Source organism: Mauremys mutica, chromosome 6, assembly GCF_020497125.1.
Source record: "Mauremys mutica isolate MM-2020 ecotype Southern chromosome 6, ASM2049712v1, whole genome shotgun sequence".
Taxonomy (NCBI): domain Eukaryota; kingdom Metazoa; phylum Chordata; order Testudines; family Geoemydidae; genus Mauremys; species Mauremys mutica.
This window is the reverse complement of record NC_059077.1, coordinates 22,911,044-22,936,399: the sequence shown is the minus strand read 5'-3', so window position 1 is coordinate 22,936,399 and position 25,356 is coordinate 22,911,044. Positions and strand designations below refer to the sequence as shown.

The 25,356-nt window shown below is 45.5% G+C and overlaps 2 protein-coding genes across 2 annotated transcripts in view; one reads left to right on the top strand and one right to left on the bottom strand.

Moving 5' to 3' along the window:
- Positions 1-981: 981 nt before the first annotated feature.
- Positions 982-2,750, bottom strand: RXFP3 (relaxin family peptide receptor 3). The gene has a single exon (XM_045021656.1). It carries the CDS (start codon positions 2,254-2,256, stop codon positions 982-984), a length of 1,275 nt encoding a protein of 424 aa, XP_044877591.1. The 5' UTR covers positions 2,257-2,750.
- Positions 2,751-17,472: 14,722 nt separating this feature from the next.
- Positions 17,473-25,356, top strand: part of ADAMTS12 (ADAM metallopeptidase with thrombospondin type 1 motif 12) — a 274,545-nt gene continuing 266,661 nt past the window's right edge. Inside the window, exons 1-3 of the mRNA XM_045022339.1 lie at positions 17,473-17,517; positions 18,217-18,389; positions 20,476-20,837. Coding sequence (XP_044878274.1) covers positions 18,263-18,389; positions 20,476-20,837 — 489 coding nt within the window. The 5' untranslated portion in view covers positions 17,473-17,517; positions 18,217-18,262. The remainder of the gene's footprint in view (positions 17,518-18,216; positions 18,390-20,475; positions 20,838-25,356) is intronic.

Sequence of the window (25,356 nt, the reverse complement as noted above, 5' to 3'; positions counted from 1 at the left end):
CAGATACAGTACCCCATTAACCACAAATGATCTACAACAGTGGCTGATGGTAGGACATAACATTTCACCGCTAGGGCAAAGTTTATAGTTACAGGTAATAAAATAGAAAAAGGACCCTCCCCTTTTCAGCAGTGCCCAGCTCCCAAACATCAGTTACTCCTGTTCTTGTTTATCAATGAGAATCATTTTTGCTTTGGCAACAGGCTAAGAGGCAACAGGCTAAGTGCTGCAGTGAACACCCCACGAACAGCCTTTTCTGGAGCTGTGCTAGAGCCAGAGCTATAGTTGCTTGCATTTATAGTGAGTTGTGCTTGGTGCCCCAGTTCAGTGCTGGGAGAGGACAAAAGAAGCCAGGTCCCCCGCAACCTGGCCTATGAGGTGACAGATAGAAAGTCCTGGCTTGCTTCCCACACACCTCAGCCACCTCCTCTGCAGCTAGGAGATTCACTGAGGAGGCAAGGGACACCCGGACGGTGCCTGGACGTGGCATCGCTCCAGCTGCAGTCTCACCGCTCAGTGCTCCCGCAACCTCCTCATACAAAGTCCGCAAGCGCCCTCCACTTCCCAGGCGTCCTCATCCCCTATTTAGTCCCCCCAGCCCCTCCACACACAGTAGCCTGGCCACAGGGAGCCTCAGTCTCCATATGCACCCCCAAGGCTGGGCCTTTTGGCAAAGCTGAGGGGAGAGCTGCAGTTTCATCCCCCATGGACCCTCCCTTCCCCCAACTTCTCCTTGAGCCAGGACACTCCCAGAGCCCATCCCCCACAGATCTCCCCGCTTCACCACTGGGACGGTCCACAGAGCCCATCCCCCACAGACCCCCTTCCATCCCTACCAGGGCCGGTCCAGTCTCCAGAGCCCATCCCCCCTCCATCCCTACCAGGGCCCATCTCCCACAGACCCCCCTTCCACCGCCCCCAGGGCTGGGCCACTCCCTGGAGCCCATCCCCGTGGGCATCGCTCCCAGGCCCCCCTGAGGCTCAGCAGCGCTGCTCGGCGGAGCTGCTGGGCAGCAGGTCCCAGCGGCCGCTGCACACCACCACGCCGGGCGGGTAGTAGAGGAGCTCGGGCTGGGGGGCGGCGGCGGCGGGCACCAGGGCGCGCAGCGCCTGCTCCTCGGGCTCGGGCTTGGTGGTGGCGGTGAAGGGGCGCGTGGCGGTGAGCGAGGGCGAGGCCAGGCGCCAGAGCAGGCGGCGCAGGGCGGCGCGGAACTCGCGGCGCAGCAGGCAGTAGAGCAGCGGGTTGAGGCAGCTGTTGCAGTGCGCCAGGCACACGCTGACGGGGAAGAGGTAGGCCTGCGAGAGGAAGTACTGCGGGCTGAAGGGCGCCACGTTGAGCTTGACCAGGACGCCCCAGGCGGTGAGCGCCTGGTTGGGCAGCCAGCAGAGGAAGAAGGAGAGCACCACCACCGTCACCGAGCGGGTCACCTTGGCCCGCCGCTTGGGCCCGCCGCAGGCCCGGCCCACGTGGCGCTCGCCCAGGAAGCGCAGCAGCAGCAGCGAGCAGAGGCTGATGACCGCCAGCGGCACCAGGAAGCCCAGCAGCACCTTCTGGGCCTGGTAGAGGCCCAGCCAGAACTGGGCGCTCTTGCCCCGGGCCTCGGGGAACTTGACCAGGCAGAGCTCCTCGTTGAAGACGGTGGCGGTGGTGGAGAAGATGGCGTGGGGCAGGGAGGCCAGCATGGCCGCGCCCCAGATGAGGAGGCAGAGCCACTTGGCCGAGCAGCACCCGGCGCCGCCCCGCCGGCTGCTCAGCGCCGAGGCCACGGAGTGGTAGCGGGCCACGCTCATGGCGGTGAGGAAGAAGACGCTGGCGTACATGTTCATGGCGGTCACGTAGGAGACGATCTTGCACATGGCCTTGCCGAAGAGCCAGGTGAAGTCCAGGGCGTTCTCCACCGCCCAGAAGGGCAGCGTCAGCACGAACTGGAAGTCGGTGAGCGCCAGGCTGGTCACGAAGAGGTCGATGGAGGATTTCTTCCAGCCCTGCTTGCTCTTCATCAGGTAGAGCACCAGCAGGTTGCCCACCAGCCCCAGGGCGCACACCACCGAGTAGACGCTGGAGATGACGATGCGCAGGACGGCAGAGCTGCCCCCCTGCAGCCCGTCGGCGCGCTCCAGGTTGATGCTCCTGAAGAGCTCCTGCAGGGACTCGTTGGTCCCGTTGCCGAAGTACCCGGCCAGGGAGGCTCCCTCCCCGGCTTCCTTCAGGCTGACGGCGAGCGAGCAGTAGCTGGGCTCGCACGGGGCGTCCATCCCATGGCAAGGGGGGGGCGGCTGGAGGGAGCGGGTCTCTCTCCACCTCTCCCGCCCAGAGGCTGCGATCAGGAGCTACGCTCCGGTGGCTGGCACGGGTCCCCCTCGCCCGCAAAGCACATGCTCGGCACGTAGTCCGGCCCGGGATGCAGCAGCGCAGCCAGCCACGAAGCCCAGCGCGGCGGCTGCCGCTTCAGGTGCCCAGCGCCGGCAGCGCCCGCAGGGAGGCGCTGGCAGGCGGCGCGCCCCTTCCCGTGCCCGCCGTGGGGCACATCAGGCTGAGCAGAACGAGCCCAGACCCCCAGGGAGCGGGCGGCGCTGCCCCAGGGAGACTCCAGCCCCGCCGGGCTGCGGTGGGACAAGGAGCCGCCTCTCGCTGGTCCCCGTCCTGGAGGCGCCCACCTGTGCTCCGCTGCCGCCGCCTCTCTAGGCGCGTCTGTCCTCCCCGCGGCTCCCAGCCCGCACTGCCTCCTCCCGTCGGCTCGCCCGGCTTATATTCACCTTCTGCCCCGCTTGAGCGGGCTGAGGTGCGTGCGCAGCGGCCGGAGCTCTCCGAGGTCCTTACAGGGGCCAACCCCGGCTGTGCTCAGTGCCCGCTCTCTCCGCCTGCCTGCCTGCCAGCCAGCGGCACATCCGCGGCCGCGGAGCGCGGCGGGCCCCCGAACCAAGGCGTGAACAGCTCACACTCCCCCCAAGCGCCCTCTCCGCTCACCTTCCCGGAGAATCCCCGCCCGGACTTGCCTTTCCCCAGCGCTGGAATTTCATACGTTGGAATTAGCTGCATTTAAAGAGTATCTGAGATCCAGAAGAAAAATGCAGCCCCTCCCCACTTTAAAAAGCCCTTCACCTCTATCCCCCACGCTTTAAGACGCACCGATCTTTTCTATTTATCCTAAAGCAGAACATGTCATGGGAAGTGGAAACCAACCCATCCTTCCGTTCTCTACACAGAATTTATAGGTATAGTGAAATGTATCTTGGTCTAAGGAAACTGGTAAGCTGCCCCTCCTATGTGCACCAAAACTTTTTTTAAATCTGTAGTCCAGTTGCAAGTTTGCATTTAGTTTAAACAAGCACAGAGCTTGTTTATCATTCAACTTGTCTGTGCCACAAACTGATGTACATCCGTATTCTTTGTTCTCTTGTGTAACTAATTCTGTTCCTAATGGGGTGCAATATTTATTTCCAGTATTATTTTGTTTACATGATATTTTACACCCACCGAAGACTTTTCAATCTACCAGAGTCCATAAATTCTTGTGGGTTTAGACAATGCAGTTTAATGAAAAGCTTGGCAAATGTTTTGGATTATTAACAAAACCAGCCTATCATTATCAAATGTTCCCGTAACGGGTGGATTCCTTGGAGGGATGTGGTATTTCATTTTGCTTAGCTACAGAATGAATCTAAAATTATTTGATCTTTCTTCCCCCTTCCTTTTTTTTGCGAGCAAGCAATACAACTCAAAAACGTCTCAGAATTATTTTTCTGTAATGAAAGGTAAATGTGTTAAAACCACAGATTAAATGACTAAATATTAAATGACTAAAAATCTTTCTCTCCTTAAAAATAAAGGTTGAACATAGTGGTAATCCTTATCTCTTAATTTAAAATGAGTTAGAGGAAAACAGTAAAGATGAACATTAGACACTAGGTCCTTGTAAGGTGGAAAGAATGCAGTAGAGGATTACTAAGGGAAACTGGACAGGGTAGGTGGTCCTGGTTTTGGGTCCTATTGTTCTCCGGCTGAAGTCCATCGGACATTTGCTGTTGACTTCAAAAAGCGCAGACCCTTTGATAGAAAATCCTTATGAATACTTTAACATTGGCCACTAGAGGGCTCTGGAGTTTCAGGGGAAAATAATGCATAACAAAATAAGGGTTTAGAGAAAATCAGCAGCCACAGACAAATCTTCTTACAGACACCAAGAGTTGACAAGAAGTTTACCTTTGACCAGAGCCCTTGAACTGAATAAAACTCTCATGTCCATATTTCATTGTTGTAGTCCCTGAGAGGGTGGGAAAAAGTTTAAGAGGAAGTAGCATCTAGTGTCACGCTTGAGCAACCTTCCCTTTTTATGTCAAATTTTCTCCCTACAAGACACAAATCAAACTACATCTCCCTCCCTCACTGCTAGCACTGCAGTCTCCCCCTGGTATTGGAAACCCAGCTCTGTTCTTTCTGTTTCATATGTCATCAGGAACAAGAAAAGATTCTGGAAAATAACTAAGCTGGCCATTTTGTTTGTGAACTGATATTGCACATGAGGCAGAATAAAATACGGCATGTTCTGTTGCAGGGTACATTGTCTCTGTTCTTGAGGTAGTAAAATATGTTTTAGTCAACAAACTAGACAAAAGATACTTTGGAAGTGAGTGGGTGGGGGGGTGGGGGGCGGGGAAGGGGGGTTAGGAACCCGGTCTGAACATGTTCAGTTATTTTTTTGACCAGAATCCATTCTAAATCAAACATCTGAAGAGCACAAGAGCAACTTAAACAAGTCAAGTATTATCCCCATCGTCTGTTAATGTTAACTGATTTGATCTGATTTACTTTTCTACACAGACATGTCTGTACCTTCTTACACTATGCCCCTTAGCCATGGAATGTCTTTCCCTAACTGAAGCATACTTAAGACCCACTTCTGTGCTGGTATCTGTAAAAAAAAAACAAAAAAAAACCCCAGCCAATAAATAAAGATTCAAGAGGCATATAAGGCGAACTGGCAGTGCTTTTAGACTCTTATTTTAAAAGTTTACAAGTGGATATATGTGTATAAAATAGTATAGATTGTGTCTCTGTCCACTCTTGGTGTACTGCCTGTCTCCTTAGGCCCTGACCCTGTATACTCTGAGTTGAAGAGTAGGGGCCTTAGCATGCAAATTCTTGAGGGAGAGTGACTGTGTGTTCATCTATGTACAGTGCCTAATATAATGTGGTTCCAATCTGCATTGGTGTCTCTGAGCACTACTAGAATGAAAATACTATATAATAAGATGCACTGGTATATGTTTCCCATCATTTAGGAACATCGGATATCCATGAACAGATTATGCAAATGATGTATCCAATTTTCTATCCATCTAGCCTGATTGGCAAGACTGAGACATGGACAGTCAGACCTAGTGGTCGAGCAGGAGTCAGGCTTAGTCAGGTACCAGGAGGTCAGAGTCCAAGATAGGCTAGTAGGCCCAGTCAGGAGGCAGGTGGGGTCAGGTTACTGGTAGGTCAGAGTCCAAGTTAGACCAAAGGGAAAACTGAGAGTCAGGGGCCAGGAGACAGGCAGTGTCAGATTACTGGGAGATTGAGGTTGGGCACCAGGTTACAGACAGTAATCAAATGGCGAAGTTGAGGACAAACCAAGGTTGGAAGCTGGAGTCTACGGTCTGTCGCAAGCAAGGTCTGGAGTAGAGATGGGCAGGTAGTCTGTGTCGTTGCTCAGACAGCTCCTCTTCACGGCTTCCTGGTTTAAGTACTGGTACCAGCCAAGCAGTGGGCTACGAGGGGCTGCCACTGAGGTCCTGCGGGCTGGTACTTACTGCCAAGCCCAGCCTCACAAGGTTGTCCTGCAGGAGCCTAGCCAAACCCTTGTGTGGCGATGCAGAGATGTCAGAACCCTCATGCTCCTGGGTTCCAGCCCTACAGGTTCTAACCTAGATAATCAAAACCTCTCTGTAATGTACTTGATCAATTATTCACTGCTGCATATTGGGGGAAATTATTTCCTGACATCCGTGGTACTATTCTGACATTGTCAAGCATGACGTTTTATTACCTTGCCTTAACATTGGCCAAAGGTTATTGCCCACAAAATTATCCAGCACCCTTTAAAACTCAGTTACCATGTGTGACCCTTTGACCTTCTAGAGTATAGAATTCCACAGTCTGAGGACATGCTGTGTAAAGAAGTGCTTCCTTTTATTTCTTTTACATATATACAGATATACTGGCATTAGAAAAGGTTTAGAGAAGGGCAACTAAAAAGATTAGGGGTTTGGAACGGGTCCCATATGAGGAGAGATTAAAGAGGCTAGGACTTTTCAGCCTGGAAAAGAGGAGACTAAGCGGGGGATATGATAGAGGTATATAAAATCATGAGTGATGTGGAGAAAGTGAATAAGGAAAAGTTATTTACTTGTTCCCATAATATAAGAACTAGGGGCCACCAAATGAAATTAATGGGTAGCAGGTTTAAAACAAATAAAAGGAAGTTCTTCTTCATACTGCACACAGTCAACTTGTGGAACTCCTTGCCTGAGGAGGTTGTGAAGGCTAGGACTATAACAGGGTTTAAAAGAGAACTGGATAAATTCATGGAGGTTAAGTCCATTAATGGCTATTAACCAGGATGGGTAAGGAATGGTGTCCCTAGCCTCTGTTTGTCAGAAGGTGGTGTTGAATGGCAGGAGAGAGATCACTTGATCATTACCTGTTAGGTTCACTCCCTCTGGGGCACCTGGATTGGCCACTGTCGGTAGACAGGATACTGGGCTGGATGGACCTTTGGTCTGACCCAGTGCAGCCATTCTTATGTTCTTATGTTACATCTCTTCACCCTCTCCCATGGTCAGTGGGATGGAGCTACATCCAGGTAATATTCTTCATTATTAAAAACTTAATTTGCATATTTTAGTCAGAAGAATCCTAAAGTACTTCACCGATTAGGCACCACCAAAATTAAGCCATTTCCAGGGTAAAAGCCAGTAGGTGTTTAACAGTGTTTCATAGTATTGTAGGACAGGAAATGAAGAATGCTAACTCCTATAGTGGAAACTGAAGAAGAACATTATATACGGAAGGTGGAAATGCCTAGGTCTGAATATGGCCACAGCAAGTCTGATCTTGTGAAAAGTCAAGGTCTCCTTTCCGGCATGCAGATCCTTTAGTCCTATATCCAGGGCATTGTTTCAGAGCTTAGTCAAAATTAAGAGTACAACAAACAAGTCTCTTCATTTTCTTAAGAGTTGTTCAATTTTCCCTTTAGTTAACCTTCCCCCCACCCATTTGCAAGTAGCAGTCAAGGTGTCATCTTTATTTGGGCCAGTTAACATCTTCCACAGCCAATATGAATGCCAGGAACTAGTAGGACACAGTACGCAAAATTGGATTTTTTACCATGCTCCCTGAAGATTTAAAGCCCTATTCTGAGCACACAGATCTTCGGTAAGCCCAATTTTCACATAATTTAAATGGGAAAAAGACAGAAATTGTCTCTTGTGTGAAATGAGTTTTATTCCACTTGCATATTTTCCTGCCAAACATACTTGGTTGGTACACTATAGAGACTAAACTGTAATGGAGTTCCAAAACAAGGAGGGGACATAGAACACCGGGGCTGGGTGGGGAATTATTAAGAAGAAAGATGTAAGTATTCATAATGCTAGCCAGTCAAATAAGGCATGTGGGAGTCGTGCTAACTGAATATGAGCTAAAGCATCTCTTGGCAGCACTGACATTTCTGCATATAAGGATGGCTGTCTTAACCGGTTACACAGACTTTATGTTTGTCCTCTGTACAGGTTTCACCCCAACAGACTTCCTTTAGCCTCAGGTACTTCTGTCTTCTGCTTTCATCTCTTTTTGACCTTGGAGAAGCATTTTTAGAACAAGTGAAAGGAACATGCTAGAGTTGGAAGAATAATTAAAAAACTGAATAATTTATTTGAAAGTAGTGAATGAATTATTTGTGAATACATTAATCAACCCATTTCTCTACCTGGGGGAAAATTTGTTAAAAAAATCATCACATTTAATTGAAAAAATATTGCAAAATTCATTAGATAAATTATTTCCTGATTATTATTCTACCCTGTCCAGAAGACACTACTCTTCATTTACTCTTCACATGCAGGAATGCAATTCAGGACCTTTCAGAACATGTAACATTTTTTTTTCTTTTTGGTAGTGTTTCTTTTTCATCAGAATATCAGTGTAGTTTGTAGTAACATGTGCATAACTGGTCTAGTCTATTTTGTACTTGTCAGGCTGAGTGAAGATCAGACATATGTAAACTCTTTTCAGTAATCAAAGGTGCCACTGCATAAACCTGTTAGCCCCTAATCCTACAAACAAGCTTAATTTGATACATGTAAGTAGTCCCATAAATGTTCCTGTGCATAAAAAATTGCAGAATCCGGGTCAGGGTCTGAAACAGTCCAAGCCCCCTGACACACAGGGAATGTTGCAAAGCATATCCATGTACTAAGGCTTTTGGAAAGGGAGAGAGTTGGTGGAAATGAGGCTTGTTTGAGGGCGCAGTAGTCTATAGGGGGCCGTTCAGCTAGTGACGGAAGATAAGCAGCTGGTTTTATTATTTAGCTCCCAAACCTAAGTCCAAGGCACCTAACGTGCTTTTTGGTCCATATTTTATAAAGCTAAAGTAATTAATCTCTGGACTACCCCCATTCAGTCAGATCCTCAGTGGATGTCAATCAGCATAGTTCCACTGAAGCCAATGGTGCTTACACTGATTTCCACAAGCTGAAGAATTTGGCTCATTCACATCAGTGGAATTACACCAGAGATTATTTTTGTCCATTGTACGCTTTAAAATTGGCTTTCAAATATGCTTTAAATATGTTTGTTTAATATAGTCATTTTCATCCTATTTATCCTGAAGGATTCCTACTATTTTCCACTTCCTTTTGGACCTCCTCCAAAGACAGGGTATTTATTATTATAATTGCTCATAATTACTTGTCATTATATTTAAATACAAAAAATTAACAGGCCAGGCCACCCTGAGACTGCTTATTGTGACATTTTTATAGCTGTGAAGGATTGCTTTCCTCCCATTATTGAAGAAAAAAGTAATAACATTAAAGGTCTTGAATGGACTTAATTAAAAAGAGTAATTACCATAGGTTGCTCAGATGGGATCTGAATAATTCAAGGCTTTATTTTCTCCATAGAATTCTGCTCTATGAGTAACTCCTTTAACAGCGATTTCCCTAGCATTTATTTATTTAAAGGAACGGGACCTTTTTTATTTCTATGACTCTCTACTCTGGCTTCTTTGAGAAGCTTTGATCTCTCTGCCTTGACTGTACTAAGGCAATAATTGTTAACAGCTGAAGTTTTACCACTCATCTGTATGTTAAAACTCCACTTTCCCCCCTCCCCCTATTGAGGGCCAGAAGTTTAAGTGGGACTTGGTGCAATAAGTCTCGGCACAAGAATGCATTTCACCCCCAAAAACCCCTTTTTTGGGGTATAGAAAGGAGATGTACATAAGATGTTCAATACAAAACCTCTCTCCAAGATGAGACGGCAATCAGCATATCCCAGGAAATGGATTCTTGGTGAACTTTAAAGGACACTGGCAGTAAAGCTTGGCAGAAAGTTTTATTTGAATATTTAATTTTTAAATTAATTTACTTTGGTTACACTCACGCCCCTTTTGTCTCTGCTTTATAGGAACATTCATGTAAACAAGTTTTAATGGCATAAATCTTCCTGGGTGGCTAATGTCACAGTTACCTGTTGTAATATGAATTGGAAACACGAGTTAAATTTGCAAGTATGAATAATATTGTCAGCTGGGGTTTCATATTCATCCAAGCAGAGAACACAAATAACACAATGTGTTTTAACTTAGTTGTAACCATGTACAACTAACCAACAATGCTTGAAAAGTGATGGAGGATTAGCTGATTACTGAGTTACAAAACCTCACTGAATATTTTCTTTTTTCCCATTCATTTGTTATTTGAATGTGCTCACAGATATTTCATGAGCAGAACACGAGGCTAACTTTTTTTGCACATAAATTATTAATTGTGCAAATTTGTAAATCGTTTACTCAGCCCTGAGAGTATTTAGAATCATCACAGATTAGTTACCAATGTCCTTTCCAATGTCCTTCATGAACAGTGCTGAAACAGAAGACAGAAAGGGAAGAGCTCTACCAGTGTCCATCATCTGCAATTGCCAGATGTTGATTGTGCTGAATAAACAGTAGTATCCCCAACTAAGAACAAGGAAAACAAGATTAAAAAATATCATGCCCAAAGTTTCTCTCTAAATGGATCTCAAAGAAGAATAACTGCATTTGATTGGGGAGCGATAGCTCAGTCATTTAAGCATTGGCCTGCTTAAACCCAGGGTTATAAGTTCAATCCTTGAGGAGGCCATTTAGGGAACTAGGGTAAAAAAATCTGTCTGGGGACTGGTCCTGCTTTGAACATGGGGTTAGACTAAATGACCGCCTGAGGTCCCTTCCAACCCTGATATTCTATGATTATCCAGATAATCTGTTATATAGCCCTTGTGATAGAAAGGGGCAGGGCCGGCTACAGAGCCCAGCGCACCAAGTGCGCACTTGGGGCAGCATTTTGCCGGGAGGGCGACAGGCGGCTCCGGCGGACCTCCCGCAGGCATGACTGCGGAGGGTCCGCTGGTCCGCGGCTCCGGTGGACCTCCCACAGGCATGACTGCGGAGGGTCCGCTGGTCCGTGGCTCCGGTGGAGCATCCGCAGGCACGCCTGCGGGAGGTCCACCAGAGCCGTGGGACCAGCGGACCCTCCACAGGCACGTCTGCAAGAGGTGCCGTGGGACCGGCGACCGCCAGAGCGCCCCGCATGGCGCGCCGCCCTGCTTGGGGCGGCAGAATTCCTAGAGCCGCCCCTGGAAAGGGGCTATCTACCTCTTCACTACAATTAGGGCCAGCATTGAAGTATATGGGAATCTTCCCACTAATTCTGATGTTCACTTTGTAGTAGCTCCTCCCTATTGAACAATAGAAGTGACAGTGGTTCTTTGTCCAGTCTAATTTTAAATGTCTCCAAGGATGGGGCTTCTACCACTTTCCTTGGGTGACTCTCCCAGCCCTATAGATTTTACTAAAAGAAGTTTGAACTGACATTCAACCTACATTTCCCTTACTTGTTTTCACCCTGTTTCTTCTGGGAGAGCAATTCCTTTCCCTCCACAGTTTTTACACCCTCCAAATCTGTAGACCGTTACCAGATTCCACCCTCCCACACTTTAATTATCACCTAGCCATGCTATTCATATTTAACTGTTTTAATCTTTTCTCATGACCAATGGACTCCACTCACACCCTGGATCACTTTCGTTGCTCTTTTCTGACCTCCCTTCCGTATGTCTATGTTTGTTTAATTCTGAGTTTCCCAAAACTGCACTTACTTTGTCGTAATCATACAGTGTATCTTATGGATCCCTCTACATTTTCTGTACTTTACAATTTCTGTTGGATTATAAAATTTGAAGGACTTTTTTTCTAGTGTGAAAGGGTTTTCCTGCATTAACAAAGACCCCAGGCTCTTAGGTTTAGCTCTTCCAGAACAAGGGGTCAGGCATTAACTCCTAATCACTGGAATTTGCATTTCGTTATGTGTGACTGACATTGTAAAAATTAGAATTTTTTTTTACAGCCACAGAAATAGGGTGACCAGATGTCCCAATTTTATAGGGACAGTCCTGATTTTTGGATCTTTTTCTTGTATAAGCTCCTATTACCCCCCATTTTCACACTTGCTGTCTGGTCACCCTACACAAAAATGACCTCTTAAAAAGTGTTTCTTTGGTTTCTCAAATCATTGCACTTTCCAGATTCACTATGATAGCTCTTGTCTTGGCTCAGAGAGCACCACATTGTACTCTTCTCTTTGTTTGGGTTGTATTTCTCAGTCCATTTCCCCCACCACAGAATCTCTTATAACTTCCACCTGCCAGTTTCTTCTATATCTAGTCTCAGCACCTGATGGTTCTTCTTGACTCCTGATTGCTCTTCCTTCTTGTCTCCATGAAGGTCCTTACTCCTGATTCTGTAGGTTCACTGCCCCTTGATCATCATCCAGGATGATATATGGTATAGGCTTGTAAGCCCTGTGGCCTGAAGCCTAGGAGAGAAGAGAGCTAGCTGAGTGAGCTCTCTGCTGGAATCTATTGGAGAGCAAGGGGAATTGACTGAGTGAGGCAGTACCTCATTTAAATGTCAGCTGTGCTCTCGAGGATACCTCATTTACATATCAAATACGTCCTTTGCTGTCATCTGGTGGAGAGCCAGGGGAGTCAAATCAGCAAGGCAATATCTCATTTACATGTTAACTGTGGATAGATTCCAGACATTGGGGTAGAATTCAGCTAAGTTTTGTACTTGGGGCTGATATTTTAGAGATAACTGTGTTAGAAACCACCTGGGCAAAGCCTGGACAATAACTGGGTTCGGGGTCACCCTGATGATGTTTACTGAGATTGAGTAAGAGACTCTGGACAGAATGAGGGTTTAAAGGAAAAGAGATTGAATGTTCCTGGTTTCTTGCTGGGAACACCTTTCTGGGTGATAGGAGTCTGGTGAGTTCCTTGTGCCACTGATCACCTTGTACCTAACAACAGCTGAGCTGAGAACTAGTTGCCTTATTTAAACAGAGCTCAGCAGTGATTCTAGTCATCAGGTAGTGGAAAGTGGACAAGAAAGCCTAGTAGCAGTTCTAGTCACCTGGCCAGCAGAGGGCAGTGCAAAGGCTTCAGCAGGATAGCAGCAGACTGAGGGCAGTTGTGTGGACTGTGCTCAGCAGAGGAGTTTGAACATCAGTGTACACTGGCTTAAAGACTCTGGTGAGGCCTCCCTGTCCTAGCTGCTTAAATCATTCTGTTAGGACAGGTGGTAGAGCCTCAGAGTTGCCTAAGAATAATAGAACATCAGGGTTGGAAGGGACCTCAGGAGGTCATCTAGTCCAAACCCCAAGAAGCAGGGACCCCGGAGTCACAAACTGAGTGGGAGTCTCGGTGGCAGAAAACCTGCTTTAGCCACTCAGGGTCCAATTGTTCAGGAAAAGGACCCATACACCCTGTGGTAGCAGGCGGCAGAAAGTATTACATTGCAAAGTTTGTCCAAGTTCACCCTGTCCTGTACCTTTCCTTTCCCCAATAAAGTTCTTTTGTTGAGACCTCTGTCGACTGTGCTTGCAAGTGGGGACAGATGAGCCAGAGTGGATATAGGTTCCCAGATTACTGGGTGAGGGCTCAAGCCAAAGTTAAGCAAATTGTAGAGAATCCCCTAGAAGAAGGACCCGGCCCTTGCTGCTGCCAATACCATTGGCACAAGGGTTGCAGGCTGCATGAACTGGAATGTGATCTTTGCTTCCAGCACGTTTGTTCACATGCTACCCTCAGGTTCAAAATTCTTACCTTGTATTTTTTCCTAAGCCTTTGTTTAACGTGCATCATATCCATCCAGTATCTAGAGTGCTGTCTTAACTATAGATGACTTGTCTTCTCTAATGGCAACATCTCTGTTTAGGTTACCATCATCCTTTCTCTTCCTGTACTGATAAATAGCTTGTGCAGGTTTTGTCTATCTCTGCAACTATTGCTTGCAATCAGAATTCCACAGCTTTCACAGGTCATCACAGTCTGAATGCTTTTTGTCAAAAACAGTAAAGCAAAGTATTTAAACATAATGCCAAACCAAAAGAAGCCACACAGATACTCCACTCATCTACAGAGAGGTACAACATTATACAGAGGTATATAATTAATCACAAGTAATACAACAGAAATACAATATAAGAACATAATCAGTCAAAAATCAACACAGGGTAATAATACATGGGGAATAATGAAATTACACTACCAAGGGCAAGACCGAGAGATACATATGACTTCACATGGAGAAAGGGACTGAAGTTTTGGAAATGTTCACACTGCCCGGGGCGGGGGGGGAAGGGCTAGCAGTCCTTTATTTTCTCTGGGACAAGGGGCCAAACTTCTTGCAATCCATCAAAAGCCCTCTTTCAGCAATGGGGCATTTCATGATTTGCTTCCAACTTCAGCCATATCCTTTCTTTGATGGATGCTCCTTGTGATCTCAGGTGAATGATATTGGTTGAGTGTTAGCCTCTGTCGTGTTTCATCTCTCAGCATGTGAGCAAGTATTTCTTGCCCATCGGACTTGCTCATGAATTTGGATATGCTTTTCCTTTTACATTCTTCTGGCAATTAATGAATTTTCTCCTTCGAGGCTAGCGCTCTCAGGCAAGCTCCTGTTGCTTCTTACTCAGCCTTGTTTTCAAGCTAATGACTCACTTTTCACTGCCTCATTGCTGGCTGATTCTCAAACAAAACACGCTTTTTAGTCTCTCCCATCTTCAAAGATCCATGCCTTTCCCTACTGCTTCCTTCGACAATTCATGACTCCCCCTCTTCTCTCTTCCTAGTCAGAGCTTTTTTATTAGAATGAGAGAACCCTGAAAAAGGCTGGTTTGCAGTTTCAGTGCTCAAGTGGGGGATGTATATGTGTCTATTATACTTAACAGGTCTACAAATACAGCATGAGAAGTGCACAATTTGGACAATGTTAACTAGCTAATTTGCAGCACCTCTCCAATCCCTTACTAAGAAGCTAGTCTGTCGGAAGTACTTACATGACCCCCATTTCTAAGGTGTTGGGGCACCTCACAGTCTCTAACATATTTATGCTCACAACACCCTGTGAGGTAGGGAAGTGCTGTTTTCCCCATGTGACAGTTGAGGAACTGAGAGACTTTCCCAAGCAGAGCCATGCTTTGGAGGGCCCTGTGGGCCAGTGCGATTGCCCGGCGTGGTCAGTCCTGGAAATGACGGATTCTTCACTTCTTCCCCTGGCCCTGCACCCCCTAGGGATGGCCCTGTGCCCAAGTCACATAGGAAATCTGTGGTGGAGCAGAGAGTTCTATCCTCTATCCTTTATCCTTTATCGTGCTAACTTCTGGACCATGCTTCCTTTTCTAGTCCTTGCTTCTGCTTACCTTGCTGTCCTCTTGCACTTTAGATCATTTACTTCAGTGCAGTCTTCTCTTTTCTCCAATCAAATAATTCTAGAATAATAATGGGGACATGTTTGGAATGTTTCCTCCAACAGTCTGTACGTGCTGTCAGAACACTGAGTGCTGCAAACTGCATCAGGCCCCTGTGAAGCAGGTAGATATTACTGAAGTCCTTTTGGAGATGAGTAAATAACGGGATACGCTGGTTAAATGAAATTTTCAATGTTGCAAAGCAAATTAGTGGCAGAACTGCAAACAGAATCTTCAATGGTTTTTGACTCCCAGGCCCCTGTAGTCATCATTATACCACACAATATTTCATTATTAGTATTTTATTTTATTAATAATGTTTATTACAGTAATGCCTAAGGGCCAACCAAACACAGAGTAGAAGATGGTCTCTGCCCCAAGGAGCTTACAGTCTAAATACATTATTTATATATAACAGATCAGAAACCACAGGCACTGAAACCAAGGGTGCCACCGCACTCCCTGACTTGAAGTGGTTTCCATCACATAAAGGGTTTACAGTTTGGTTCAATGGCTCCCAGCACTCCCCCCCCCCGCCACAAATTGTTCCAGCTCCCCTGTCAGGAGCTATGTATTAAAATAAAGAAATGACATTATAGTGAACAAACCTTCTCAAGAGTGCTGCTGATAATCATATACTATATAATATTGCAGTTCTCCTATGTAGCCTCATTGTGTATTTCCATTAACTAGCAAAATACACATTAAGACTCATTAATCAAGTATCAGTTTTCCTTTGTAAACATGTCTTGTTTCTCATGACTGCAAGGAGCTGCATTTCCTACTGGCTTGAAAGCTTGCATTTTAACACATTCCTAAGGCCTGATTCTCTGGAGCTTTATTAGACAGCTAAACTGAGGTGACTATTTTCCTCTCAGTTGGCTTTGCCTGTTTCACACCGACTGAAATAAGTGATAATGAGACCTGAAGCAGAGCTCTGTGTGAGTTTCAGAGTGTGTCTCTCTCCCCAACAGAAGCTGCTCCAATGAAAGATGTTCCCTCACCCACCTTGTCTCCCTAATAAGCGATAATAAGCATAAGTTGCCAGAAAATCATTAAGCACCATATTGCACCATCAGTGTTCGGCAGAAGCGCCCATTAAAATTAATGAGGAGTTCTGCCTGGAAATGAATGGCATAGTATAGCCTTAAAGCTGTGCCTTGGGTAAGTGTGTGTATAGGTAGACGGGGCAACGTGGCAAAACTATAATCCAGATAAAAATGATATGAAATTGTAGTGAAGTTTAAGAGTAGATATCAATGAAGGGTAAAACAAATGACAAGAGTGTTACAATTGTCCCTAAAACAAGCATTACAAACCCAGGGAATTCAGAGTGAAGGTTAAACCAAAAAGAAACCCAAAGATGCTAAGACACCCAGACAACCTTAGCTTTGCCCTCTAGTGCCACCAGGAGGATAAAACATGAAAAAAAACAGTCTATAAAATCAGTTTAATCTAATCTGGGTTCATAAACACAAAATGTCTTAATAAGAGTTGTATGGTTATTGCATGACATCACTAGAGAGCAGAGTGAAGGGAATCCTACAAGGGCTGCTAGGAATTACTGTTTTCGAGGGCATCTGAGAGTTATAGGCCACTGCAGCAAGGCATGCTGGGACAATTATATAAGCAGCTCCCTTCCCTGTAGAAGAAGCCAGACTGTGGAGGGATCTATAGACAGGGAAATATAGTATGTCTGAGTCCTGTGGTTTTGATGTGGAAAAGAACCCATAGAAGGAGCACCTTATTTTACTTTGAATCTTGTTGCAAGGCAGGACAGGGGGAAAGTAACCTCTGGGAGGGGAAGTTTTGTTTATTAAAAGGGACTTTGGGCCTTCCCTGCCCACTCCCACCCTACACTTCCAAAGGACCAGGAAAAGGCAAAGCCCTGGAAATGGAAGATTGACGATGTAAAGAGAACTCAAGGGATGTGGAGGTATTTCTGTTTGTCAGCCGGCCACACTGATGTGCAAACTCTAGTGGGATCATTTCACCTAGCAATGAAATGCTGCCACTTCTGGGGTGAAATGAGCAGCTATTTCACACAGCACTGCCCAAAAGCTTCCATAGGGGAAGGGAAGACTCCCCTGTTCAGATGGGTATTGACACAGCACCCTAATGGGTACTATGTGCTTTACAGACATGGGCCCTGCCCTGTGGAGTTTATAATCTGACTTGGACATAAGCACTGGAGGAAACACAAAAATAGAGGAAGGCCGTGCAGGGAAGGAGGAGGGGAAGACGTGGGCTGCATCTACAAGAGAATGAAATTGCTTTCTGCTTCTGCAAACACCTTGATTTGATGTATCTCTCACAATGTGTTACAGTTCTAGTCCGGAATGCTTGCTGTGTTCTTGGAGTGTAAGGAGTCAGGATGCAAGCACTGGCATCAGAATTCAGTTGGAACACCCTCCCCTCACAACAACAGGATGGGAACTGGTTGCTCACCTGGCAGAATAGGTGCATGGGAGAGGGGTAGCACTGAGTGAATCTCAGGCAGAGAGACTGTGGCAGGGGGTGCCGTAGGTGGGGCTATTACAGCTTGGGGGCTGGAACCAGGCACACCCAAGGGAGAGTGGAGCCCAGTCGGTGCTCAGGGGCAGGCAGGTAGTGCATGGGGAGTTGGAGTTGGTGTATTCAGGGGACAGTGGGTATAAAGTGGGAACTGAAGGCATCCGAGGAAGCATGTAGGGACAGGCTCAGTGCTCCCAGGACAGAGCTAGTGCAGCCTGGCCTCACTGCATAGACGGCTTTGGACCTCCCTCCAGGGACAGACCCACTCAGCCCTTGTCCCAGATTTTCTCCGTCAGGGGACAAATTAACTGCTGGAGGGTTTGAAGTTCGAGCTGGGCTGCATGGGAACTGACGCTAACATTGCTGTTTGTAAAAACAACGAGGAGTCCTTGTGGCACCTTAGAGACTAACAAATGTATTTGGGCATAAGTTTTTGTGGGCTACAGCCCACTAATGAAGGATTCCCTGGAAGCAACTTCCTAGCTGAACCCTCCTTCCTGCCCTTGCAGAAATCAGACACCAGAACTCCTAATCACTCCCCTTTTCAGGAAAAGCTTCTCTGCTCTTTCTCTGTGAGGAAGCGCCTCTCTCTCTCTCTCTGCATTAGTTTCCCTTGGCCATGCACCTTTACAGTTTTCTTTCCAGCTAGGACTTTGCTGAATATACTCAGTTGATTTCCCCCAGCTAAAACATGCCATGTGTGCAGAGAAACTGGATTGCCAATTTTTCCTTTTGGGTCCAGTTCCTTCTCATGCAAGCGCTCTGCTATGGTAGAAATCCTCCACCGGGCAGATTTTTCTTTCCAGACAAGAGGCAAGGTCAGTGGCTTCTCTCATTTTAATTAAAGTTATGCTTAATAGATGCAAACTTGGTGTCCTTTCTCCCCCCCACCTCTGATGTAAATAAACCAGGGTCACCAAGATCTAAGTAAATATATTCAGTTTATTCTTTTGTCTGGAGTAGTCTCCCCATCTGTATTTACACAATGTTTCAGTTATAGAATCTAACTTCCATGGAGCTTTGTGACTGTTTTACTTTCCCCAGATCAGCGTTGCTGCTTCTCACTGACTGCAAACCTTACAGTGTTGTGCTAGTTACTCCCCCCCCCCAGTGCAGAAATGTCTCCCTGGTTACAATAGCTCAAACCTTTTGGAGTCTGAACTTGCAGCTCTGTACTTGCAATGCTCCTGTGGCAGATAACTTGATTTTAAAGTTGAGGTCAATGAAGCACCGTGCAGACAACTCAGACTGTCATGTTGTTGCCTTCTGGAAACAATTAGGCTATATTGCAGTTCAAAATTTCATTGCTGAAATCTATATTCATTATAAATTTACTCTTAACAGGCCTGTAAATACCCACCTCATTTCTCATTACAAAATGTAGGCAGTTCAGAATCCCGGAAATAGACTATTTCTTCTTAGTAGCAATTCTATAATGTTATGTTGTGATACAGCAACACAAAATTGGCTTAAGGACCCTTCCAGCATGACTGAACCACTGAAAACTACTCTCTGGGAGCAGTTTTACAATCAGTTTTGCACCCACCTTATAGTAGATCCATCTAGGTTGCATTTCCCTAGTTTGTTTATGAGAAGGTCATCCGAGACAGTATCAAAAGCTTTACTTTTATACTCCAAAGCTTTTATCATTTCAGAACTCACATACATGAAAGGGAAACTTGTGGGGGAGGGGCTGATTTCCCACACCATTCCACAGGCATAAGGGGGTGCTGTGCAGTGGAAAATCAGGCCTGACTACTTCAACAGCTTTTCATTTGGGCTTTTTACACTCTCCCTCCTTAACACCAACATTAAAAGCTTAAAAACATTTATCCCATTCACATCCTTTCACATTTCAAACACAACATCAATTCTCTACCCTACAGAGAGAGAGAGAGAGAGAGAACCAAGTGCTCTTTCCTGAAGTTTTATAAGTTTTCATATTTGTATTGGTGGATTTAATTTACACAACCAGAGATTTAGAATTCACAGGACACCACTGTTAGATTATAACAGCTTGAGCTGATCAAAATATGGCCTAAATTACTCTGAGGTGAGCCCACTCTTGGTCCCACTAACCTCCAGAGCACAACTTCCATGTACATCAGTGGGAACAAGAATGAGCGCACTGTCACTGTTATCAGACTCAAGAAGGGGGAAGAAATTCACAGCATTCTTGCCTCTCACTAATATCCAATACTATGCAACAGCTTCTACCTATTATTTAGTACTCAAATTGTGGTAACAGCCAGAGGCTCCAATCATCATTCAGGGCTGTATTAGCAGGAGTGTTGTAAGCAAGACATGAGAAGTAATTCTGCTCTACTCCACGCTGATTAGGCCTCAACTGGAGTATTGTATGCAGTTTTGAGTGCCACATTTCAGGAAAGATGTGGACAAATTGGAGAAAGTCCAGAGAAGAGCAACAAAAATGATTGAAAGGTCTAGAAAACATGACCTATGAAGGAAGATTGAAAAAACTGGGTTTGTTTAGTCTGGAAAAGAGAAGACTGAGAGGAGACATGATAACAGTTTTCAAATACATAAAAGGTTGTTACAAGGAGGAGGGAGAAGAATTGTTATGCTTAACCTCTGAGGATATGACAACAAGCAATGGGCTTAAGTTGCAACAAAGGAGGTTTAGGCTGGACATTAGGAAAAGCTTTCTAACTGTCAGGGTGGTTAAGCCCTGGAATAAATTGTCTAGGGGACAATCTAGAATCTTGATCACTGGAGATTTTTAAGAGCAGGTTAGACAAACACCTGTCAGGAATGGCCTAGATAATACTTATTCCTGCCATGAGTGCAGGGGACTGGACAAGATGACCTCTCAAGGACCCTCCTAGTCCTTTGATTCTATGATTCTATGAAAAGCTAAAATTTCCCCATTGCTTTTTTTCCCAGAGCACTTTATCCGGACGCTGCAAGAATACCATGTGGTTGGTCCTGCAAAAGTAGATGCAAGCGGTCATTTTCTCTCTTACAGTTTACACCATCACACCTCAGATGCCAGGAGGAAAAGAGACTTCAGTAGAAAGGAAAACCTTGTGTATTATAAAATTAACCACAAGGAGAAGGAGCTGTTTTTTAACTTGACTGTCCATCGAGGATTCCTTTCTGGTAACTATGTATTGGAAAGGAGATACGGGAACCACACTGGTGCAAAGATTGTACCTTACACAGGAACCTCATGTCACCTCATTGGTACAGTCTTGCAGCCAAATTCTGGGAAAGGACCAGCAGCCATCAGCACTTGCAATGGAATGGTAAGTGATGTAGTCTTGCGTCGTGGTTCCATGCTGATTTTGATCTCTTTGGAAGTGAGCTAGAGGTGTGCATGCGTTTGGTTAAAAACACTAGATGAACTAGTCTGAATAAAATAACCTGCATTGATGTATCACTTGAATGAGAACCGGACTGAATTGTCACACAAACTTTAAACCAAATCTAAAGCTTTTTTTTTTTTGTGGGGTGAGAAAGGTACAAAAGTTCGCAACTTTTTAAAATCCCCATTTCTCTACACACTCTAGTTTGGACGAGGTCTGGGAGGTGAAGTGCTTATTCTTGTTGGACAATATTTTTAGCACCACTGAAGTTCAGATGCACTGGAAACTTTATGAGAGCTTATAATGGGGTTTCTAGTTCAATGTCCATACTGCAAAGATTCAACTGAACTTTAGTTCGGCTTTTGGCTGTTTATTAGGTGAGCAAAGCAAGGGCTTATGCTCAACTGGAAGGCATTTCTCTGTCTGCCTGTAATGCGATAACTTTTGAATGCTACATCCTACCAATTCCAAAATTTCAGGGAGTATTCTAGGCAGCAGTGGGAAGAATCCTATTCATTTTGGTGAAAAATGGAAAACCACAAGCTGGACGTGGGGGGGCACGTGGAGCTCCTTGGATCTGGTTAGCAGAGCCAGCAGCTTCCACCATCTCTGGACTTGTCTATAGGTCAAAGAACTGGCTGACTCCCCATCTCTACTCTGCCCATTGTTTCAATAGAGTGAACACCTTGAGAGGCTTCTCCCTCTCAGTCAGAAAATGAGAATGGTGCAGGGAAAGGGCGGAGTAGGGAGGAATGAGGGGACACATAGAGGCCCTAACATGGTAGAGGAGAAAGGAAATGGGGTGGGGTGCACAGAGAGCTGCTGACATATGAGGAGAATGGGAGAAAGTGGGGTATTCAGAGTTTCTGGTATGACGGGAGAGGGAAAGTGGGGTGCACAGAGAGCTCCTGTCATGAAGGAAGGGGTGTGGGTTGTTGGGAGTCCCTGAAATAGAGGGGAATGGGAGGCTGGCACACTGTGCGCTTGTGGGGGGAATGGAGGGCTGCAAAGAGTCCATGGTCTTTGCAATGAGCTTGATCTACAGAAGCAACGGTGTGCAACCATCTGGCACCTGTGAGCTTCTTGATCTTTCTGGATAACACATGAAAGCTTTTGAAAATGGACAAATAAATTGTTATATTTTTCCCATTCACTTTGGTGGCAGCTGGGTGTCTGCATCCTAGTGCAGAATTTAATCTGCAAGGGTTTAAATGATTTGAGACTGGGAAATCAAATGGGCAGTGGAATAAGATTCCTCAGGACGGTTTGGTTTACTGAAAGACAACAATGGTAGCCAGAACTTTGTGCAATGTGTCTTAGTCTGCAATGGCCCGCAGAACAAGAGACCAGAGTTTACTCTCAAGCCTGAATTCTCTCATGTCTGCAGAATGCATTGTGCCAAGATAAACATCTGTGAAGAATTCCCTCCCCCTTCCCCAGTCTGTCGATATGTAAAGAAATTCCTTGCTATTCCAAAGCTTTAGAAACCCCTGTGGGCTTCTAAAATATCCTGGACACACATGAAAATTGGTCTCCTGCAGATGAAATTGGGGCCCTTGGAGTAGCACATGATAGAGTACTGAAAAACAACAGCTGTACTCTTCTTAAAGATACGTTTTCCAACATTATATGTTTCAATAAGATACAGACTATTACTCAATGAAAAGGCAGAGATTGATGTCTGTAGGACTGTCAAAGTCAAAGTCCTTTTGGAGCATTTTAGAAATATAAAGCGAAAATTAGGCTATAGAGAAGAGTGTCTCGGATGAAAAGGTAGTCAAAAGCAATTAGTTTCTTTTGATGAATGGTCTTTTGCCTCCACAGCAATTTTATATTAATATCCATGAGATGTAGAACTTGAGTGAAATGTTCATTCTTTTAGGGCTTGAATACCGATTTCCTTCCAAATATTCTGTCTACAGCAACATGCTAAGACATACTTTTGTGTGCATTTTTAAAAGATTCAGTATATAAACGTATGCTAAATTTTCAAAAGGTTCTAAGTCATGTATAAGCCCAAGTCTCATTAAAACTCAATGGGATTTAGGTGTTTTTGAAAAATTGTATTCTAATGCATTATTCTCTTGCATACTGGGGTGTGAGTAAGGTTCTCAAGTTAATGCCATGTCAGGAAACACAGACTTTTGCCCATGAACTCTGTGTCTGATTCTTCCATTCTTACACTGAATAGTAACCTACTCCACCAGTAGTTCCACTGAGCAATGTGAGGTAAGGTTGACAGCGTGAGGTCTTTAGTTTTGAGAACTAAAGCAGCATGAAGAAGTTTTAGGTTTTGGAACTTTAAGGTTTATCAGAATTTGTTGTCATGGTTTCTAAATTTTTGACTGAATATGTTCTTTGGTTATGAAGCCTCCTGTTTCGGGAATACATTTTCTGTTGTGTGATGTTGTGGGGTTTTTGTTTAGTTTTTTTATATTTTTTTGCTTACTGAATTAGTCATGAACCTGTATTATACTGGGCTGAGTTTAGATAACATTTATGAATTACAGGGTTGCTTAGCACCACATTGTACACATTAGCGCGTTGACACTTACTTTGTTTAAATTGTAGAATTAGTGGGAGTTCAGAGAAGGGTGGTAAGAATGATTTGAGTCATGGAAAAGCTCTCATATGAACAGAGATTGAAAGGTTGTTTACCTTAGAAAGAAGTCAAATAAGAGACAACATGATAAAAGTGTATAAAATAATTGAATGATACATAGAAAGGTTGGGAGCTTTGTGTGATAAAATGGAAAGATCAAGGGGACAGTCAATGACATTAAAAGGTGGCAAATTCAAAACTGATAGTTACAAATACTGGCACCTATCTCCTACCTAAGCCCCAGGGCAATCTACAGACCAGAGGAATATGGGCACAGGAGCTCCTAGCTTGCGTTTTGGGCCAGATCCAGTAAGTGTGTTCAGAGGCCATATAGCTCCATACAAAACTGCCAGGTCAGGGTTGGAGGGGAAGAAGGAGCTAACTTCCCACGTAACCCTTTAGCCCAGTGGTTAGGGTACTCACCCAGGTCATGGGAGAAGCCTGGTTTAAGTCCCGCATCTATTTGAGAGGGAGAAGGAATCTGAAGAGGATTCTCCCACCTCTCAGGTGAGTGCTCCAACCACTGGACTAGGGGGGTCTCTGTCAATCTCTTTTATTGAAGTTGTTCCATGTTAATTGAATAATTAACTATTAATTGGGCTAGAAAAGGAGTGAGTCATTCTGTAGCCCGTTGGTTAGGCCATTCACCAAGAGGTGGGAGATCTCTGTTCATATCCTTTCTCCTCATCAGACAGAGGGAGCACTTGAACTAGGGGCCTCCCACGTCACAGCTGAGTAGCCTACCACTGGGCTAAGGGCAAGAAGAGGAGCCTTAGCTATTTACCTGGCCAGGATAAAAATGTTTTCAGCCCCCTCCTCCCCAGGGCCCAAGCCAAAAACAAACAGAACTTGAGTATCACAGAGGCCTCTGGAAGATGGCACCCAGGGTGACTGCCCTGCTTGCCCACCCCTAGAACTGGCCCTGGTTTAAGGGTTAGGAGGGAGGCTCCTCCCCCGGCAACTTTGAATGGAGCTAGGCAAGCACCTAACTCATTCTTGCCTGAAACAACTAAGCTGCCTGATGCTGGGAGAGGGGTTCCTGGTTGTGGATTGCTAGCAGAGATAGGCATCTCCCTGCAGCCTGACTCAGGCACTGAACTCTGAGAGAGGCATCTTCCATTGTCAGCATCTTCCATTGCTAGCTTAGGCAGCTCCCCACCTAGTATGCTGCCTTTTGTGAATTGGATTCTTAGGCGCCTATCTCTCCTCATGCATTGCAAAGGGAGTCTAGGAGCCTAACTTGGACTTTGTGATCTCAGTGTTGTTCCTGTGATCTTCTAGGTGCCTCAAAGTTAGATGTTGTGATGCTCAGCATTGCAACGCCTAAGTCCCCTTGTGCCTCTGGGCCGTAGGCACTCTGGAAAATTTTACTCCTCATCCAAAAGTACTGCCGAGCAAACTACCTATGACTCAATTTATACTTCCGAAGGCCAGAGCCATGACTTGTATCTTTGGGAGGAAAGGGTCAAGGGTGTAGGTGACTAAGCCACTGTCTGGCTAGAATAACATTTTAGGTTTCAGATGAGTTGAATACTGAACAGCAATACCAGTGGTGCTCTTTGCCTGCCAATGTTCTGGGTAGCTTGGCAAGACAAATGAGAACTTAGAGTAGTAGTAGTTCATCACTGACGCAATTCTCATCTATGGCTTCGCATATGACTCTAAAGTCAGAACCCTGATGCACAGAGTCGGCCACACGGAGGGCATGGGAAGTCTTTCTCCATGATGTTTGATGATGTGGCTTTGTGGAGCCTTTCACATGCAGCCTGGTCATGATTTCATCGATCCCGCTTGAACCTGCTGCATGCTAATCTTGTCAAAGACCATCAGTCAGTCCTGTTCTGTGCCGTTTGCTCG

Coding starts and splice junctions, on each gene's coding strand:
- RXFP3 (XM_045021656.1), bottom strand. CDS start 2,256: ATGGACGCCCCGTGCGAGCCCAGCTACTGCTCGCTCGCCGTCAGCCTG.